The 15,675-nt window shown below is 37.2% G+C and overlaps 1 protein-coding gene and 2 pseudogenes across 8 annotated transcripts; all 3 read right to left on the minus strand.

Annotated features, from left to right (window-relative positions):
* Window positions 1–1,886: 1,886 nt before the first annotated feature.
* LOC103450134 (putative disease resistance protein RGA3) lies at window positions 1,887–11,618 on the minus strand. 8 transcript variants are annotated; one of them, XM_070814256.1, is made up of 10 exons: window positions 10,385–11,618; window positions 5,063–7,365; window positions 4,775–4,968; window positions 4,282–4,368; window positions 3,992–4,168; window positions 3,684–3,891; window positions 3,313–3,412; window positions 3,102–3,226; window positions 2,777–2,995; window positions 1,887–2,677 (listed from the first exon to the last, which is right to left on the minus strand). In XM_070814256.1, the coding sequence occupies exons 1-3, from the start codon at window positions 11,522–11,524 to the stop codon at window positions 4,959–4,961; spliced, it is 3,453 nt and encodes a 1,150-aa protein (XP_070670357.1). In that variant the 5' UTR covers window positions 11,525–11,618; the 3' UTR covers window positions 1,887–2,677; window positions 2,777–2,995; window positions 3,102–3,226; window positions 3,313–3,412; window positions 3,684–3,891; window positions 3,992–4,168; window positions 4,282–4,368; window positions 4,775–4,958. The 8 variants fall into 8 exon arrangements, 1 of the variants encoding a protein (XP_070670357.1); XR_011576399.1 differs by lacking the exons at window positions 5,063–7,365; window positions 10,385–11,618 and adding an exon at window positions 4,531–4,561 and having other exon boundaries at window positions 2,777–2,989; window positions 3,684–3,840; window positions 4,775–4,916; XR_011576394.1 differs by lacking the exons at window positions 5,063–7,365; window positions 10,385–11,618 and adding an exon at window positions 4,531–4,561 and having other exon boundaries at window positions 3,684–3,840; window positions 4,775–4,916.
* A 1,269-nt stretch (window positions 11,619–12,887) lies between these two features.
* Window positions 12,888–14,348, minus strand: LOC103450154 (pentatricopeptide repeat-containing protein At2g15690, mitochondrial-like; annotated as a pseudogene).
* Window positions 14,349–14,810: 462 nt separating this feature from the next.
* On the minus strand, window positions 14,811–15,661 carry LOC103418188 (serine acetyltransferase 5-like; annotated as a pseudogene).
* Between the last annotated feature and the right edge of the window lie 14 nt (window positions 15,662–15,675).

Consider the following 15,675-nt stretch of genomic DNA (forward strand, 5'->3'; position numbering starts at 1 on the left):
CACAGTAGAGACCTTATTCGTCTTTTTGTTAACATGATATTCTAAACAATTTATGGAAGTTGTCATGAGCAAAATGATGCAGGTGTACAACAACCTCAATGAATGTCTAGTTCATTCAAATTGAGAAAATTATGAATTAAAATGCAAACCAAATTGATTATTCTAACCATAAAATTATTGGATTTGTTTGGATTATGTTGTTTCTACATCACCTACAAGTCAACAACTTAATGATAATTGAGGGCTGCCACTTTTTAATAGTACAATAAACCTAAAGACCATTGTAGGATATTCCATTGTCCTCAAACGGGCTGCTCAGTGCTTATTGGGTTCTTGAAAATTCCAATAAGGCTCAAAATAAAGTTTTATTTAGAGATCTTTGATGATTAATTTTTTTTAGTTATTAATTTATAATTTTAAAAAATTGAATTGATAATCAAATGGGCAAATTACGAGCAATTACATTTTTTTGAAAACTAAAAAACCAAAATCAAGTCACTATAATCGAAAACAAGTTATGATGCCGAAAGATATAATCTTGTTAATGTTTATTATTACGAGTAACGTTACATTTAACAACTTTCTTTCAGTATGATGTAGTCTGATATCCCAGCAAATTGAGGTTGGGGTGTGATATTCATACATCTCATTTTACTTCTCACACACCCTTCTAATTTTCAGCCTTCGGATCGAATGAATTGAAAAAGATCAATGAACATAAATTAAAAAGGGTGTGTGAGAAGTATGGACAACATCACTTGTGATCAAAGAAATTGAGATCCTTTCCGGATCTCTATGTTTAAATCGACAGACTCGGAGATTCGGACCACTCATTTTAAATTTTACGACCCTTATTAGCCACTCTACAGACCCACCTCACATAAATCAAGATTCTGAATCTCTCCTTTGAACGGTCAGATTTCCGAGTTCACTAGCTTTAGACACATAAATTCAAAGAGGATCCCAACAGAAAGGTCACAGTCACATGCATGACATGAATGGTGGTAACCACTTATTTGCCTTTAGATTGCTGCAAATCCGGATTTAAAAAATTGGTCTGATTTGCATTTTATTACTAGTTGTGTTGATTAATAATTGTGTGCCTATTTGTAAGGTGCATGAGTGTTGGGAGAGAAAATCCAACACAAGACATCAGTTGTAGCTACTGAATGCATGTTCTTAACCACTAAAGTATGAGCTCATTTTGCAGCCAACGTTCGACTCTCGTTCTTTTTAACCATGAATAGTTTGAAACTTTGTATCAAATGGGGAATTAAACTCCTTATGCATCATTGAAATGAAACATGCTATTTGCTCCTCAAGAGGCTATTTTCCCATCAATTTGATGGGCTATAAAAGTTCGATTGATGAAATTGAAATCTTGAGAGAGTGAAGAACTGGACCAGGAGGGAGGAGATTTTTCATAGGCTAGAGCCGAATGAGTTGGATATTGTTCAAGGCTGGAAGCCCAACCAATTCATATCATGTTCAGTTTTATGCCATTGCCAATCATATTTTCATATTCAAACCCTCTCAACTTTTACGTATGTCGTAAAAAAATTGACAGTGGGATATATGTACAAATTTTACATTTGGTATTTTAATGAATTATTTTATTTGTATGTGCCATCTTATAATATGCAAGAGAGAATGACTCTTATGTGTGAGGAGCCAAGCATCGAGCAATGTTCTTACATATAAAAGGAGAACATTTAAAATAGTGAATTTGATACTTAACTGTTATATGTTCGAGTTTTTATTAGAATATAATATCCTTACATATAAAAGGAGAACATTTTTAATTTCATTATGTAAAATAACAATGGCAATTTGACCAAATGGCTACTATTTGGTGTTTTAACAGCAAATGCATGAAACCTGCGTGCTTCCTCAAACACCAACATTGACCAGTTTCTCTTTCTTATTAAAAAAAATGAATGAATATGGTGTCAGTCAGACAAAGTCAAGCTTTCTAAACCTCTTTTATGGACAAAGATCCTCTCCAAATTTTACAATCCGAAGCCCAAACAATAGGTAATTTAGACCACTCAAATTGAATTCGATGGTACTAATTAACTCATTCCACTAACTTACCTTACACGAACTAAGGACTCCACGTCTCTTTCACTCAAATTGAGAAAGATGATTGGTATTTAGCAAATGGAGTAAACTTGAACTTGACAGTTGATGACCAAAATGACAACTGCTCCTCTTCTTTTAGCTGCAATTAAAGCCTAACAAGCTACCTAGCAAATGGTGCTGTCATGGAACCTGCTCCTGTGGAATAGAACATCTGGAATTCACACGAGGTGAACTATGTTACGGTGGAATCGTAACACGAGTTTCTTCGTTTGAGCATGGAGTTCTTTCTCGATGCCTAGACGTACACCTCCGTTTCCAAACATTGTGTTAGTTGGCACAGCACAAAACCCATTGTGGCTCTATGCTGGGAGGTGGAAGTTGTGCATGTCGTTGCTGTCTCTAATGCTTTCCAGACCAAATTCACATCGAACTCCCCTCAAATCCTTCGTACCAAGATAGTTGTTAAATCCCCGTTCTCGAACTCAGGATTCACCCACTCCACGATGTGGACAAGATCATTATTTTCTGTGATTGCAGGTTGGCCAGTAAAACTCTAAACTTCAAATTTTTCATTCACCATTCATAATTACAATTCCTGCAGACAAAAAAGAGAGTAATCATAAATCACTCACTACTCATAGATTTGTTTTATTTAAAATGATCAAAATTCTAAGAACACGAAATCTGAACATACTCAGGATCAAGATACCCCGCTGTGCACATGACTGATGCCACCACGAGTCTTACTATAACTGGGAAAAACCATCTTCCAAGTAGCCAGGGTATACAATCCCAAATCCTCCTTTCTCAATTTCAGTATCAAAGTTTTCGGTGATTTCTAAAACCTCATCATAAGTAAACTGGGACTTCATTGATGCTACAGGAGTTTTGTTATGTTTTTATCCATCTGCAGCTTAAGTAGACAAAAAGGTATGCGTTCAGACCAAATGGATAGAAATACCACCACGCCAAAGTAGCAGCGCCGGTTCTATCTAAGTATCAAGGGTATAAAATGGCACCTGGTTTTCTTGTTCTTCTCAGCTTTCATACCAGTATGAGCACTATAACTTGAAGGGGAGGGCAATCATTTATAGTAATGATCCTGGTATTGGAACAACAACGTTCTTCTTGCATTTGCTCGAATCTGAGCTAAAAAGAACTTATAAGCAGACAGAAAATATAAATCTGAAGGACGCAATACCATTCGCTTTCATTAAAGAAAATGCTAACCTATTCGGCACTCTCCATGAACGAAACTTGCACAAAGCAGTAGGACGAGGAAACCAGTTGAGATCTTCATCTCTCTGTCTCATTGCAGCCTATGAACTACCTGGTATTTATAACGCGTGACAATGTCAGGACATAAAAAACAGAAAAACGTATATGACACTGGATTTGTAACCTCATGCTGCACAACTTGCACAGTACATGCATGATCCTTCTTTCATGGAGATGCTTAGTCTACGTCAATCAATGGATCATTCAATGTTCATACTAAGACAGCAATATGGTCAAGCCAACGTATTTTCTAGTCAAAGCATTTCAAACATTGTTCCTGTTAGGGTTATGAACATGGGATGAATGAGAGAGTTTGTAGCTACCTTAGCATGGTGCTGTCATGGAACCTGCATTTGTGGAATCTGAACATCAGGAAATCACTCTAGGTGAACTATGGTATGGTGAAATAGTAACACAAGTTTCTTCATTCGAGCCAGTTTCTTCATTTAAGCCTTGAGTTCTTTCTGGATGCCTAGACACCTTCATTTCCAAACATTGTGTTAGTTGACATGACACAGCACAAAATCCATGCTGCAGACCGAAAAAAGTATTCATAAACCACTCACTGTTCATACATTTGTATTCATACCATGACAAAAAAATCTAATAGAACAAGGAAATTTGAAAATACTCTGGGTCCAGATAACCCTCTGTGCCCATGACTGATGTCACCACACGAGTCCCATTATCACTGGAAAAAACCATGGACATACTGAAATCTGCTATTTTCGCGTCCAAGTTCTTGTTGCACTGGGATTGCTCTCCTCTCTTAATGCAATTCTCTTACTGGATTCCCTTCTCAAGTGAGCTGAAATACTAATCAAATTTATCTGTGATTAAAATATTCTAGATAACTCGACATGATTTTATTCAAGGATGAAAGATTGAAGAATAAAGTTACATATTGACTAAACAGATTACCTTCCACAAAATTGGTCTCATAAAACTGTGTTAGTTGAGGGAACCTGCACAGAGTGAGAAGAAACACAGCCTTCTACAAAAGTGTATCTGCACCATAACAACCATGCGCAACAAGCCTTAGAACATATTCGAATGCACGTTGAATGTTGTAAGTTATACAGAATGGCCACAGACTTGTAAACACTTGCAATTTTACTTCTAATTACACGTAACAAGTAACAACCATAAAACTGTGTGAGTTGAGATTACCTTCCATAAAATTGGTCTGACAAAAGTGTATCTGCACCATAACAAGTAACAACCATGCGCAACATGCCTTAGAACATATTTGAACATTATAACATATACAGAATAACCGCAGACTCGTAAACAGTTGCAATTAAGAATTACAGTTTCGGGAATTACAGTGGGAAATCATGAATTACAAACCAAATGGAACTAAGACAAGAGAAGAGAACAAATCATGAATTACTGTTTTGGGAAAGAAACCTACACTTGACTGTCGGGCAGGTTGCTTGTTTTAATTTAGAAGGCAACAGTAAAATTTGGAATGGCTTCCCTACTGCCGAGTGCCGATAGATAGTTGAGATTCCCACAACGGTGAATAGATAGATGGTCGATTCATGAAAGGTTCCGTCATCACTCTCGTAAGAGCCTTTTGAATCATCAAGTGACAATCATATAATACTGCAGAAAACGAGAGTGAATGAAGAATTTAGAACAAAATATACATGGATAATTGATTGGAGATAAAAATAAGGGCTCCAAAAATATAAATTACCTCAGATCTGGAATGTGAGAAATCTTTGGCCATTCTGGGCCGCTGTCCTTGGCGCATCTTTCTGCCAGACGGGGACACCAGTGAATCTCTAGACGATGTAATTTGGTTAGGCGTTGCATAGCTTCGACCGTAGGCAGATACATCAGGTTCTCACAATTCAAAATTCCCAAATATGTTAGAGACGTGAGGTTGCCCAACCACTCTGGAAGAGCCTCCAGACCATCGAATCTCCAAATTGTCAACTCGGTTAGGGAAGCAGAGTGTTGAATATGCTGAGGCAGAGACTTGAGCTTAGGCCACCCGAACAATCCTAATACTTTCGATGGGACCTGAAAATCAGGGAAAGAATCGAGCTCTTGGCAGAAGGCACCGATACACAACTCTTCCAAACGAGATAGAGAGTGCAGCCCCTTGGGCAAATATTGTAATTTCCCACAACTATTTAATTCCAAACGAGATAGAGATTGCAAGCTGGACACATTGTGATCCGCCAGAGATATCAAATTGGAGCAATAAGTGACACGCAAACTGGTAAGAGATGTGCAGTATGCAAGCCCACTCGGCAGACTTATTAATCCACATATCCAAATATCCAAATGAGTGAGGGACGTGAGGTTGTCTAAACTGGGAATAGCCTCTAGATTAGGGCATAATTTGATACTCAGATCTTCAAGAGAGACGGGGGTTTGTAGCCCATGACCCGACAAAGTCCTCAAATTTGGACAATTTTCGATTAACACTTCGCGAAGATTAGTACAAGAATGGAGCCCACTAAGTATACTTGTGAATCCATTGCAATCTTTAATTCTCAATTTACGGAGGGATGTGCAACCGTTTAAAGACAAGTCCTCCACCTGCTGCTGTTGTTGTATATTTTCCGACTCCTCAAGAGACGTACATTTTTCAATAACCAATTTGCGGAGTGAGGGCAGACTGTGAATTGAAGTGCATCTTAGCTTTGGGCAACCAACTATTTTCAACTCCTGAAGAGATTGGGATGGTGAAATTTGGAAGGATTCTAAATGGTCGCAATCCTCAATTTCCACCGTCTCAAGTGATGGGCAATATTCTAACCCACAACACAAGCTCAACAATTTCTCACAGCTCCTAATTCTCAATTGACGAAGATTGGTTACTCGACAATTTCTCATCATCCAAGATGCAAATTTAGTACCCTTGAATTCCTCAATCGTCAAGCTTTCTAAGTTGGGGTGCGGTTGGAGCCCTTCAAGAATATCCTCGTCAAGATCCGCAGAATGGTCACACCCCCATTTTAATTTCAATTTTCGTATGTTTGCTTTCCTTACTAAATTTGATTTTGCTGCTTCTTCCTTGTCTCTCACATGTTCCAATGATCCAATAACTAGTTTCCCTTTCAATTCATTTAGCTCACCCAGCTCATCAAGTCTATGACGCCCATCCTCATCCAAAATAAAGGAAGGTAGCGTTTGCAGATGAGTCAATCTTGTCATCCCAAATGGAACTTCCTTATCCTTATCAAAATAAACATGTCTCAAGTTGATCAAATTTTCCATTTCCTTAGGAAACGTTTCAATGTCTGTATATGACATTCTTAACGTCTGAAGATTATAGAGCTTGCCAATAGATTTGGGGAGTTCTTTTATTCTTGTCAAGGAAATGTTGAGATACCTCAAGCGTTTCAACTTTCCAATTGAACTTGGCAACTCCTCAATTCCAGTCTTGGATAAATTCAACATTCGTAAACCTCTAAACCTTTCAAAGATGTTACTAGGGACCTCGCAATCAACAAATAGCGACTGCAATCTCCTAATACTCCCTTGTGTAATTCTTTCAAGTGTCGTGGAAGAAATATGTGCAACATGCTGAATCTTGCGTGCATCATCATCCATCTGATCAGTGTCTCGCGTCATGCTTTCAAATTTGAATACTTCCTCTGCAAGATCATGCACAAGATCATGCATCTTGCACTCCGTAATAATGCCGTACTTATCTTCACTAGCATCTTGAAATAAGGAGTTTTGCAATAGAGTATTAAAATATTCATTGCCTATGTCCTCCATACTCATGTTGGGAGAAAAATGGAGATATCCTTGAGCCATCCAGAGCTGGACCAAGTCATCCTGTTCAATTTCAAAATCTTTTTTGAAAATTGAACAATATGCAAAACATTGTTTCAAGGATGGAGACTTCAAATTATCAAAACTTAACTTCAAAACCAACATGATTTTATCCTCTGTTTTTGGTAATTGCCATATCTCACTTTCCAGAATCGATGACCATTCACTTGTACTATGTTTGGAACGCATCAGGCTTCCTAATACCTGTTAACACAAAAGTTAATAGTTTAAGTGAATCTCAACTTTGTTTTCACTCGATGAAAAGTCCAAGATTGCTCTCCAATATTTGTGTTAAAAGATGTACCTAAATATTTGTACAAAAATGTATGTTAATGTACCTAAATGTATGTATCGAAATATTATAATGAATTAAAAACAACTTAATGTACCTAAATAAAGAACACAAAGTATATCGATTATACTATTGAAAATAAAATTAGTAGACAAAACGTCTATATGAAAATATATTATGATGAATCAAATGAAAAATAGAATTAAATGCAAAACCATACGTGAACACATGGTATTATTATTATTGGAAGAAAAAGAGTAATAAAACCTTAAAATATAAATAATATATGAGGTAAATGCATTTTGACTTGGACATTGAGTAAGGGACTAGAATTAAATTATAATCTTACACAATGTATTAATATAAGAGTAATATTTTTCAAGGATTAGAATTAAGTTTAATAGAGTTCTTTAAATTTAAACACCAACAAATTTTGTTTTCCTGACATAAACCATACCACAAGAGTCCAAATTTGCTTATCACCCTTACTAGATGGTAAGCTTTATCACCCTTCTTGAGCATCTCTAATAGAAGTCCTTATTTAGGGACTCTAACACTATTTTTGAGTACTCATTTAAGGACTTAAAGTAATCTTTGTGTTTCTAAAGGAATATTGTCCCAGTGGAAGAGTTTTTATAGTAGATAGAATGTCTAACTTTGCAGTTTTTTTTTATGATTTTAAGTGATAATTTGATTAGGTGCACATTTTTTTTGTTAATATTTTTTTAATTAATTAAAAATAATAAAATCTTCAATCAAGATTGTGAGCACTGTTTTTCGTTCAATGTGCACATTTTTTTGTTTATGTTATCATTTTTTTATTAATTAAAAGTATCAAAATTAAAAGCATTAAAAGCTTCAATCAAATTGTGGACTCTTTTTTTCACTCAAAGTTGTCCCTATACAATTCCTATATGCAAGAACATACACTATGTATCCGTTGAGTCCCTATACTTTAAGGACTCACTTTCCGATCTATTGAAGATTCATTTTGTCCTTATACTTTACACTCATTTTATACGGTGGTTGTCCTTATTTAGAGATTCCACTAAATATAACATTCTACATGTTCGTGGCTTAACCATGATTAATTAGAACTCGCTAGTGCAATGTTGAAAGAGGAGAGAGAAGCCGACGTTTTGATGTGACATTGAGGTTCCTATTCCTACAACTTTTTGATGGAAAAAAGGAGACAGAAGGGTAGGGGAAAGTGAGAGAAATTTTTATGTGAAAACTACTAAAGAAAATTAATTACAAGCCGTAGGATATCATCTAACGGCCACGAACAAATTAGTCCGGAGGTGAAGGTTCCAAAGAGGACCCGAGCCCACGGACAGTGATCTCAAGATTTGACGGGAACAAATTTGGAAGGAATTGTAATTTACTTATTAAGTTATTATTTTATATGTATAAAAAATTAAACTAATTAATTATTGTTAAGCCATGATCATGTGACGTTTGCGAAAAAAGGTGATAACGCTCGCGGCTCACCACTTAATAGGGTGGTGCCACAACATTCTATAAACGTCTCTCTATCACACGCATATTATCAGCCTACCGTTATTCAATTTTGACTTGATAGCGCATTAAAATCTAGGGAACTTTAACGAAAAGCTCATGCTACTATTCATTATAGTGAAAAATCATGTTTTTACACTAAAAAGTCAATCCTGGTACTATTCATTTTACCCTTTATTTTGTCCTTATAGTTAAAACTCAAAGTTTTCAAGTCATTTTCATTAGTTTTCCTTAAAATCTATCTATTTAGTCTTCCTACTGTTTTGTTAGTTCTATCTATAAGTATAATTTTGTAAACATAATTAAAAACAATAGGTACATTTTTTTTCACAAAAAATTAAGGAATAGGTAGATTATATTCGTAAAAATAAAATTGGAGAAACAATATTTTCGTAAAAAAAAATTAAACAATAGGTAAATTATTTTCATAAAAAACAAAAAATAGGTTTTTTTTATAAAATATAAACAATAGATAAATTAATATCCATGTACAAGAAATAGTAGATACATCATCTTCATTAAATTAAAGGGTTAAGTCGTAGAACCACCTAATTTTTAGAGGTAATTCCAAATTGGTTTCAACTTTTTAAAACATTCCAAATAATTACCTAACGTTTTAAACGTTAGACATTAGAGTGTCAGTAACGACGTCCACAAATAAACTGAAGGGCATGCTTGGATAAAACGTGTAGCTTTGACGATTTAGAACTCCATAGATGATGTGATAGTAAAAATTCGAATATGCCCTTCAATTTATTTGTTGTTCCCATCGCTTAACACTGATAACTTTACAACATAGTGTCAGTGACCTAACAGATGTCTAATTTTCAAAACCTTAGGTATTTATTCAGAATATTTTAAAAAGTTAGGACCAATTTTAAATCGACCCTAAAGGTTAGGTAGATTTATGTACTTAACCCGAAATTAAATAGTAAGTAAATTATAGTTGAATATACAGTGTTTTGTGAAATTGAACAATAGGTAAATAATTTTTTAAGATATGAACAATAGGTAAATTAAAATTCATTAAACAAAAACTAGTAGATACATTATCTTCGTAAAGTTTAAACAATAGGTAAATTATTTTTTGTAACGTTCAAATAATAGTAATATTAAATTGTTTTTCGTAATTAAATTGTTTTTTTGTAAATTTATTTGCAAATGTGGAATTGAGCACATCTCTCAAGGAGTAAATTCAAGTATTATTCTTCTTTTTTTTATTGGTCATAGTCCGTTAACTCTTTTCTTTTCTAGTAAAATTAGTTTGTTAATCAGCGCATGCAGACCATCTGACCTCACCTATTACACCTAAGAATCCCACGCACGTCCCTCTATTTCTATGTTTATGTTATTAAAATAGAAAGCCAAATACAAAACAAGCAAGGGTGAATATAATAATATATAGATGCATACCTTTGCCACTAATGGTACGCCAACACACTTTGCAGCTATGGCCCTTCCAATGTCCACTTGTTTTGGATCTAAAGGAGGAGCACCATTTGGGAATGCTTCACTCTTTAATATGGACCAACAATCATCTACTGATAGGCTCGCCAAATCACACCTTGGCATTGTCTCTGTGATTGATGCAACCTTAGCACTACGGGTAGTAACAATGGCAACGCTTCCAGGAGCAGAATTGAGTCTCGACAAACAACTCGTAAAATCACTCCATAAGTTGTCATCTTCGTTCCAAACGTCATCGAGTATTAGAATATACCTCTTCCCTGTCAACCTTTGTTTGAGGTCATTCAGCAATGCTTCCCGACTTGTAACTCCTGTCCTGTTTGAGTTAAGGGATTCTAACATCCGATTTAGAATCGAATTAACCTCAAAAGTGTCGGATACACACACCCACATCTTTTCAACAAAATGTCTACCAATAGCATCGTCATTGAATATTGATCTTGCCAAAGTCGTCTTTCCGAGTCCTCCCATTCCCACAATGGCCTTAACTGAAAGGTACTCTTCCTGATTCTTGGACTCGATCAAGGTTGCAATGATATCCGACACAATCTTCTCCCTTCCAATGATCTTCTCATCGTGACCGAAGCTTGAGACAGTTTCTCTGTTCCCCATACCTGGAGGGGTTTGATCTACTCTCCTTGCAACTAAGCCGATGAAAGCTGCATCCCCTTTGAGAGCCGCCAGTGACGCATTGATGTTCTTAATCTTGTGGGCCATCTTTTGACGAAATAAAATGGGGTTGGAGAGCGAAAAGAAGTTAAGTACCTTCTTCTTCATGTGGTTTTGAATTTCTACTTTACGCCTGAGAACTTCGTAGTTGATGTCCTCCAATACATCATCAGCATCATGAGCTACGTCTTTCAGTTTCTTCACCCAGTCCTCCACCGCCTTGCCCCTGTTCCGTGGTTGGTACGAAACATCGCCTAAGAACCCTTGAATTGCAAGTACCGATTGACGAAGCTTAGCTAGCTCTTTTTTGAATCCTCGGAAAAGACTGATTTCTTGAGCAGCAAGTGAAGTGACCGAATTTAGTATTCCCTCCACCGGAAAAGTATAGAGAGTTTCTAACACCTTTGCAGAATCCATACTCGCGCGAGGGACGACGGAGATCAGAGGAGAGCAGAGAATAGAGAAATAGCTGAAGGACACAAGAAGGGTGGAGGTGTAGAGTGTTGGAAGCTGATGAATGAAAGGTCTTGACAAATGAAATGACAATGTATATAGTTCATGAAACAGTGAATAATAAGACAGGACAAAAGATCCATTACCATTACTTGTTCTTTCTGCGAAGGGAGATGCTGATGCTTTGCTTCCCCTTACAATTAATTGCACTTCACATAAGCATAAAGCTGCTTCCATCAACCAAGATGCAATGCTCACAGCCCCGCCAAGGTACAATACTTTGCCCAAGCATAAAGCTTAAAGCCATTCCATACACCCATTTAAAAATCGGAAGATTCTATTTTACTCCTTGAAAAACATTACGTTTTGAATAAAACCTTTTCCTTTTTTCTTTTTCTTTTTTAAACGTGAGATTTGTTAGATTAGATGTTAGATTAGGAAGTCGATAGTATTCGAACCCAAGCCGTGATGCAAGAGTAACACTCATTATCTTAGTAAAACTAATTTTAGTCCTTGGCATTTAATTATTGTTTTCGGATATTAATTAGGTTCTAATAGTTAGAACTTAGATGTCCATATGAAGTATTTAATCGTTGGTTTGTGGAAATACCATCACCATGGAAAAATAATTGCTTTAACTTTTTGATATAGGAAAATAAAAACACTAAATAGAGTAACCACGGTTAGTGGTCACATCTAGTTTTAATACAGTCGAACATGAAACCTTTTCTTCCCACAGATGGCAGAGTCCTATCCTAAACATGAAAATTATTAAAATTAAACCTTGTGCTAGTGACTGCATCCGCCGAGAAATTCGCCTTCCTTTAGATCCATGAAATGGTATCAAATGTAATCACCAACCACTTGATTAAACACGGAAATTCGCCATTTGCATTAAGGTCCCGCAAAAGGTATCATCAACTTCATTCTGGGGCAAAGGGATACTACAATGGGGGGCGCAACTATTATATATGAATATTTAACAAAATAAATCAATATGTTTAATCACACATGTTCTAAATTAATTGCCAATAACGATTGACAAAGCTTGGGCTAGTTTTCTTTTGAATCCCCTGAAGATACGATTTCTTGATAGTAGGAAGCGAAACCACCTTCTTTAGTGCCCCCTACATTAATAAAGCAAGGCTTTAGAACTCGATTTTGTTTCGCCACTTTGTCTTTTGAAATTCAAAATTAAAGTCACCATTTTATTCCCTGGAATTCGAATTTGATCACACTTTGCTCACTGAAACTCAAAACTCGCTACTTTACTCATTGAAACTCAAAATTCACTGTACATTGCCTTATTTATATTTTTTAGAATAAGTTTATCCATTTAAAATTTGTTTTCTATTAAGTGTAAAAGAATTAAGTACAACAATAATCTACAACGAACAACACTCATAAATTTCGACAAAGTTTAATTTCCAGCCATAAATCTTGCTCTGAATTTTCTTGCTGCAGAAGCTTTATCACTAACTGCAGATAACTTTACCAATAATCCCCACAGGAGCACTCCCTCCCCATCCCTGAAATGATGGAACCGCTTGTTATCCCTAACGATCAGCTCCCTCCCAACAATCTTCGACATGGCGTTATGACAATCACCGCAGATTTGAAGATTCTTTATAATCCTTAGAGTTTGCCTGGCTGGAGTACTGATCAGACCATAAGCAATTGCCAAACGCTCGCTATGATACTGCAAGGCCCGCTCTTTTGCCTCCTGATCGATGTCATGCAGCACGTATCTTGTATCAGGCACATAGCCCGCTTCCCTCATCTGTCCTTTCAAACCTTGCAATTTCTCATACTCCTCATTTGTACTCCGATACTCACTCACCTTATTTTTCTCCTCTAGCATGTTAATCTCTGAGTGCTTCTTCCGCGGAGGCAATGGGATTTTGTCCGCATTGGCTTAGAAGGGTCGATACTAACCAACAAATCCTCCGCGCGATCTTCAAGCTCAATATCTCTGTGAATTTGCGCAAAGTTTCTAAGAGCCTCCCAAGCTTCCACATTAGGCTCAAATGGCATTTTCTCAATGAACTCCTCTACTTCGTTCAAATGACCAGACTTCCCAAGGACATCAATAAGTCCTAAATAATGCTGAATTTCTGGCACAATCTCATACTCATTCGTCATCGATTCGAAGAGCGCATAGCCTTCGTCTACAGCTTCCGCACTAGCATACGCCGCCAACACTACCAAAAAAGTCTCCTTATCAGGCTTCAATCCTGAATTCCTCATTTGTTCAAACAACAACAGCCCCTCATCACGCTGCCCATTCACTGCATACCCACTGATCATCGAATGCCACAAACCCATGCTCCGCTCGCACATTCTATCAAACAGCTTGCGTGCATCTCTCATACTCCCACACCTCCAATACATTTGTACCAATCTAGTGTTCAACTCAATATCCCCGCGAAACGGAGACTGTCTTAAGAACTCATGGACCTTCCTCCCAACCTCAAGCGACTTCAATCCATCACACGATTCCAATAACACGCAAAAAACTCCGTAATCGGCAGAAACACCTCGACCCATAAACTCCAACGCCTCTCCGACCTTACCCTCTTCGCACAGACGCATCAAATCCACATCCTTCGTGTTCGTACGTAATGGGGTGCTCACATTTTGGGATTGAGAAAGAGCTGGTCGTGCGGGTTCAGTTTGACCCGGGATTTGAACCGGGAAGAGATGATGGAGTTCCCCGTCAGCTGGAGAAAAATTAGAGAAGCCATTGTTGTGGTTAAACTGGTTCGACAAGTGAAAAGCGAAGAGAAGAAAGATGTGGAAATGATGGGGGTAATTGAGTCATTTTGCCATTGTGGGCTTTACCCACTCATTTGTTTCCATTTACTTCACATTAGTTTCTTACTCAACAAGGTTTTCTCTTATTGAAAAGAAAAAAAAGGTTTTCTGCGGGACAAATCTTACAGGACAATTGCGGAATATGAGTGACCGGTTGATTTGTTGTTTAATCTTATCTTTAAAATTCACTTAAATCATATTATTATTTTGTTCAACGAGATCTTTAAGGTAAGACAAATCTTGTTAAATAGTTGCGGAATATGAATAGTAAATAGACCACCAACCAATCAATTCTAATATCTCACAAAATTTGTTCGTGGAGAATTTATGCTTCTTTTAACTCACTGTTATTTCATATACTTAATAGCATTGTAATGTGCTATCTACACATTTATTTTGACTTTTCACGCATTTCTCAATTTTCGGTCCATGAATCGAAAAGAATAATATTTTCCTTTTTAATTTAAAAAAGATCACAAAACAAAGGATTATTGCATTGTTAAAACATTAGAGGCAGGGAAATAACTAACATAACTAGTTCAGCTGCCACTTAATGAGAAATAACTGTCAAAACGAACAAGAAACTAACTTCTAATTTTCTATATAATATAGTCGGAACTCCGACATAAACGAGGTGTGATCCATGGACTGGCCAGGCACATCCTCGTGCATCGACGGCCGTTCCTTCCCACCAACCAACCTCGCCGGATTTCCCATCGCCGTGGTCCATGGAGGAACATCAATCAGCACAAGCGACCCCAATCATTGCGCCCTCCCAAATCTTCACATTCCCCAAAATCGTCGCGCTTGCACCGATCAAAACCCCATCGCCGATCTTCGGGTGCCGGTCTCCGCCGGCTTTCCCGGTGCCACCAAGCGTCACGTGGTGGAGTATCGACACATTGTTCCCGATCACCGCCGTCTCCCCCACCACCACCCCTGTCGCGTGGTCGAACAGCACCCCTTTCCGATCCTCGCCGCTAGGTGTATGTCCACCGCGAACACGTCCGCGATCCTCGAGTGCAGTGCAAGCGCCAGCGGCCTCCGGTTCTAGATCCATAGCTTGTGCGCCACTCGATGCGCCTATAAATCAAACAAATTCGTTAAAAATTTATTGCATTTTCTCGCAATCCAAACAGGAAATTAACTACATAACTCGGTGCGCGCCTGAAAAATCAAATCAATTCGTGCAATTTTCTTACACTTTCTCGGAATCCAAACAAAAACTATCTGATCGGATGATGCGCACCTAAAAGGGCAAATCAATGCGTTCATTTTTTCTGACATTTTCTCGGAACCAA

This window comes from Malus domestica, chromosome 02 (assembly GCF_042453785.1).
Source record: "Malus domestica chromosome 02, GDT2T_hap1".
NCBI classification, from domain to species: Eukaryota; Viridiplantae; Streptophyta; class Magnoliopsida; order Rosales; family Rosaceae; genus Malus; species Malus domestica.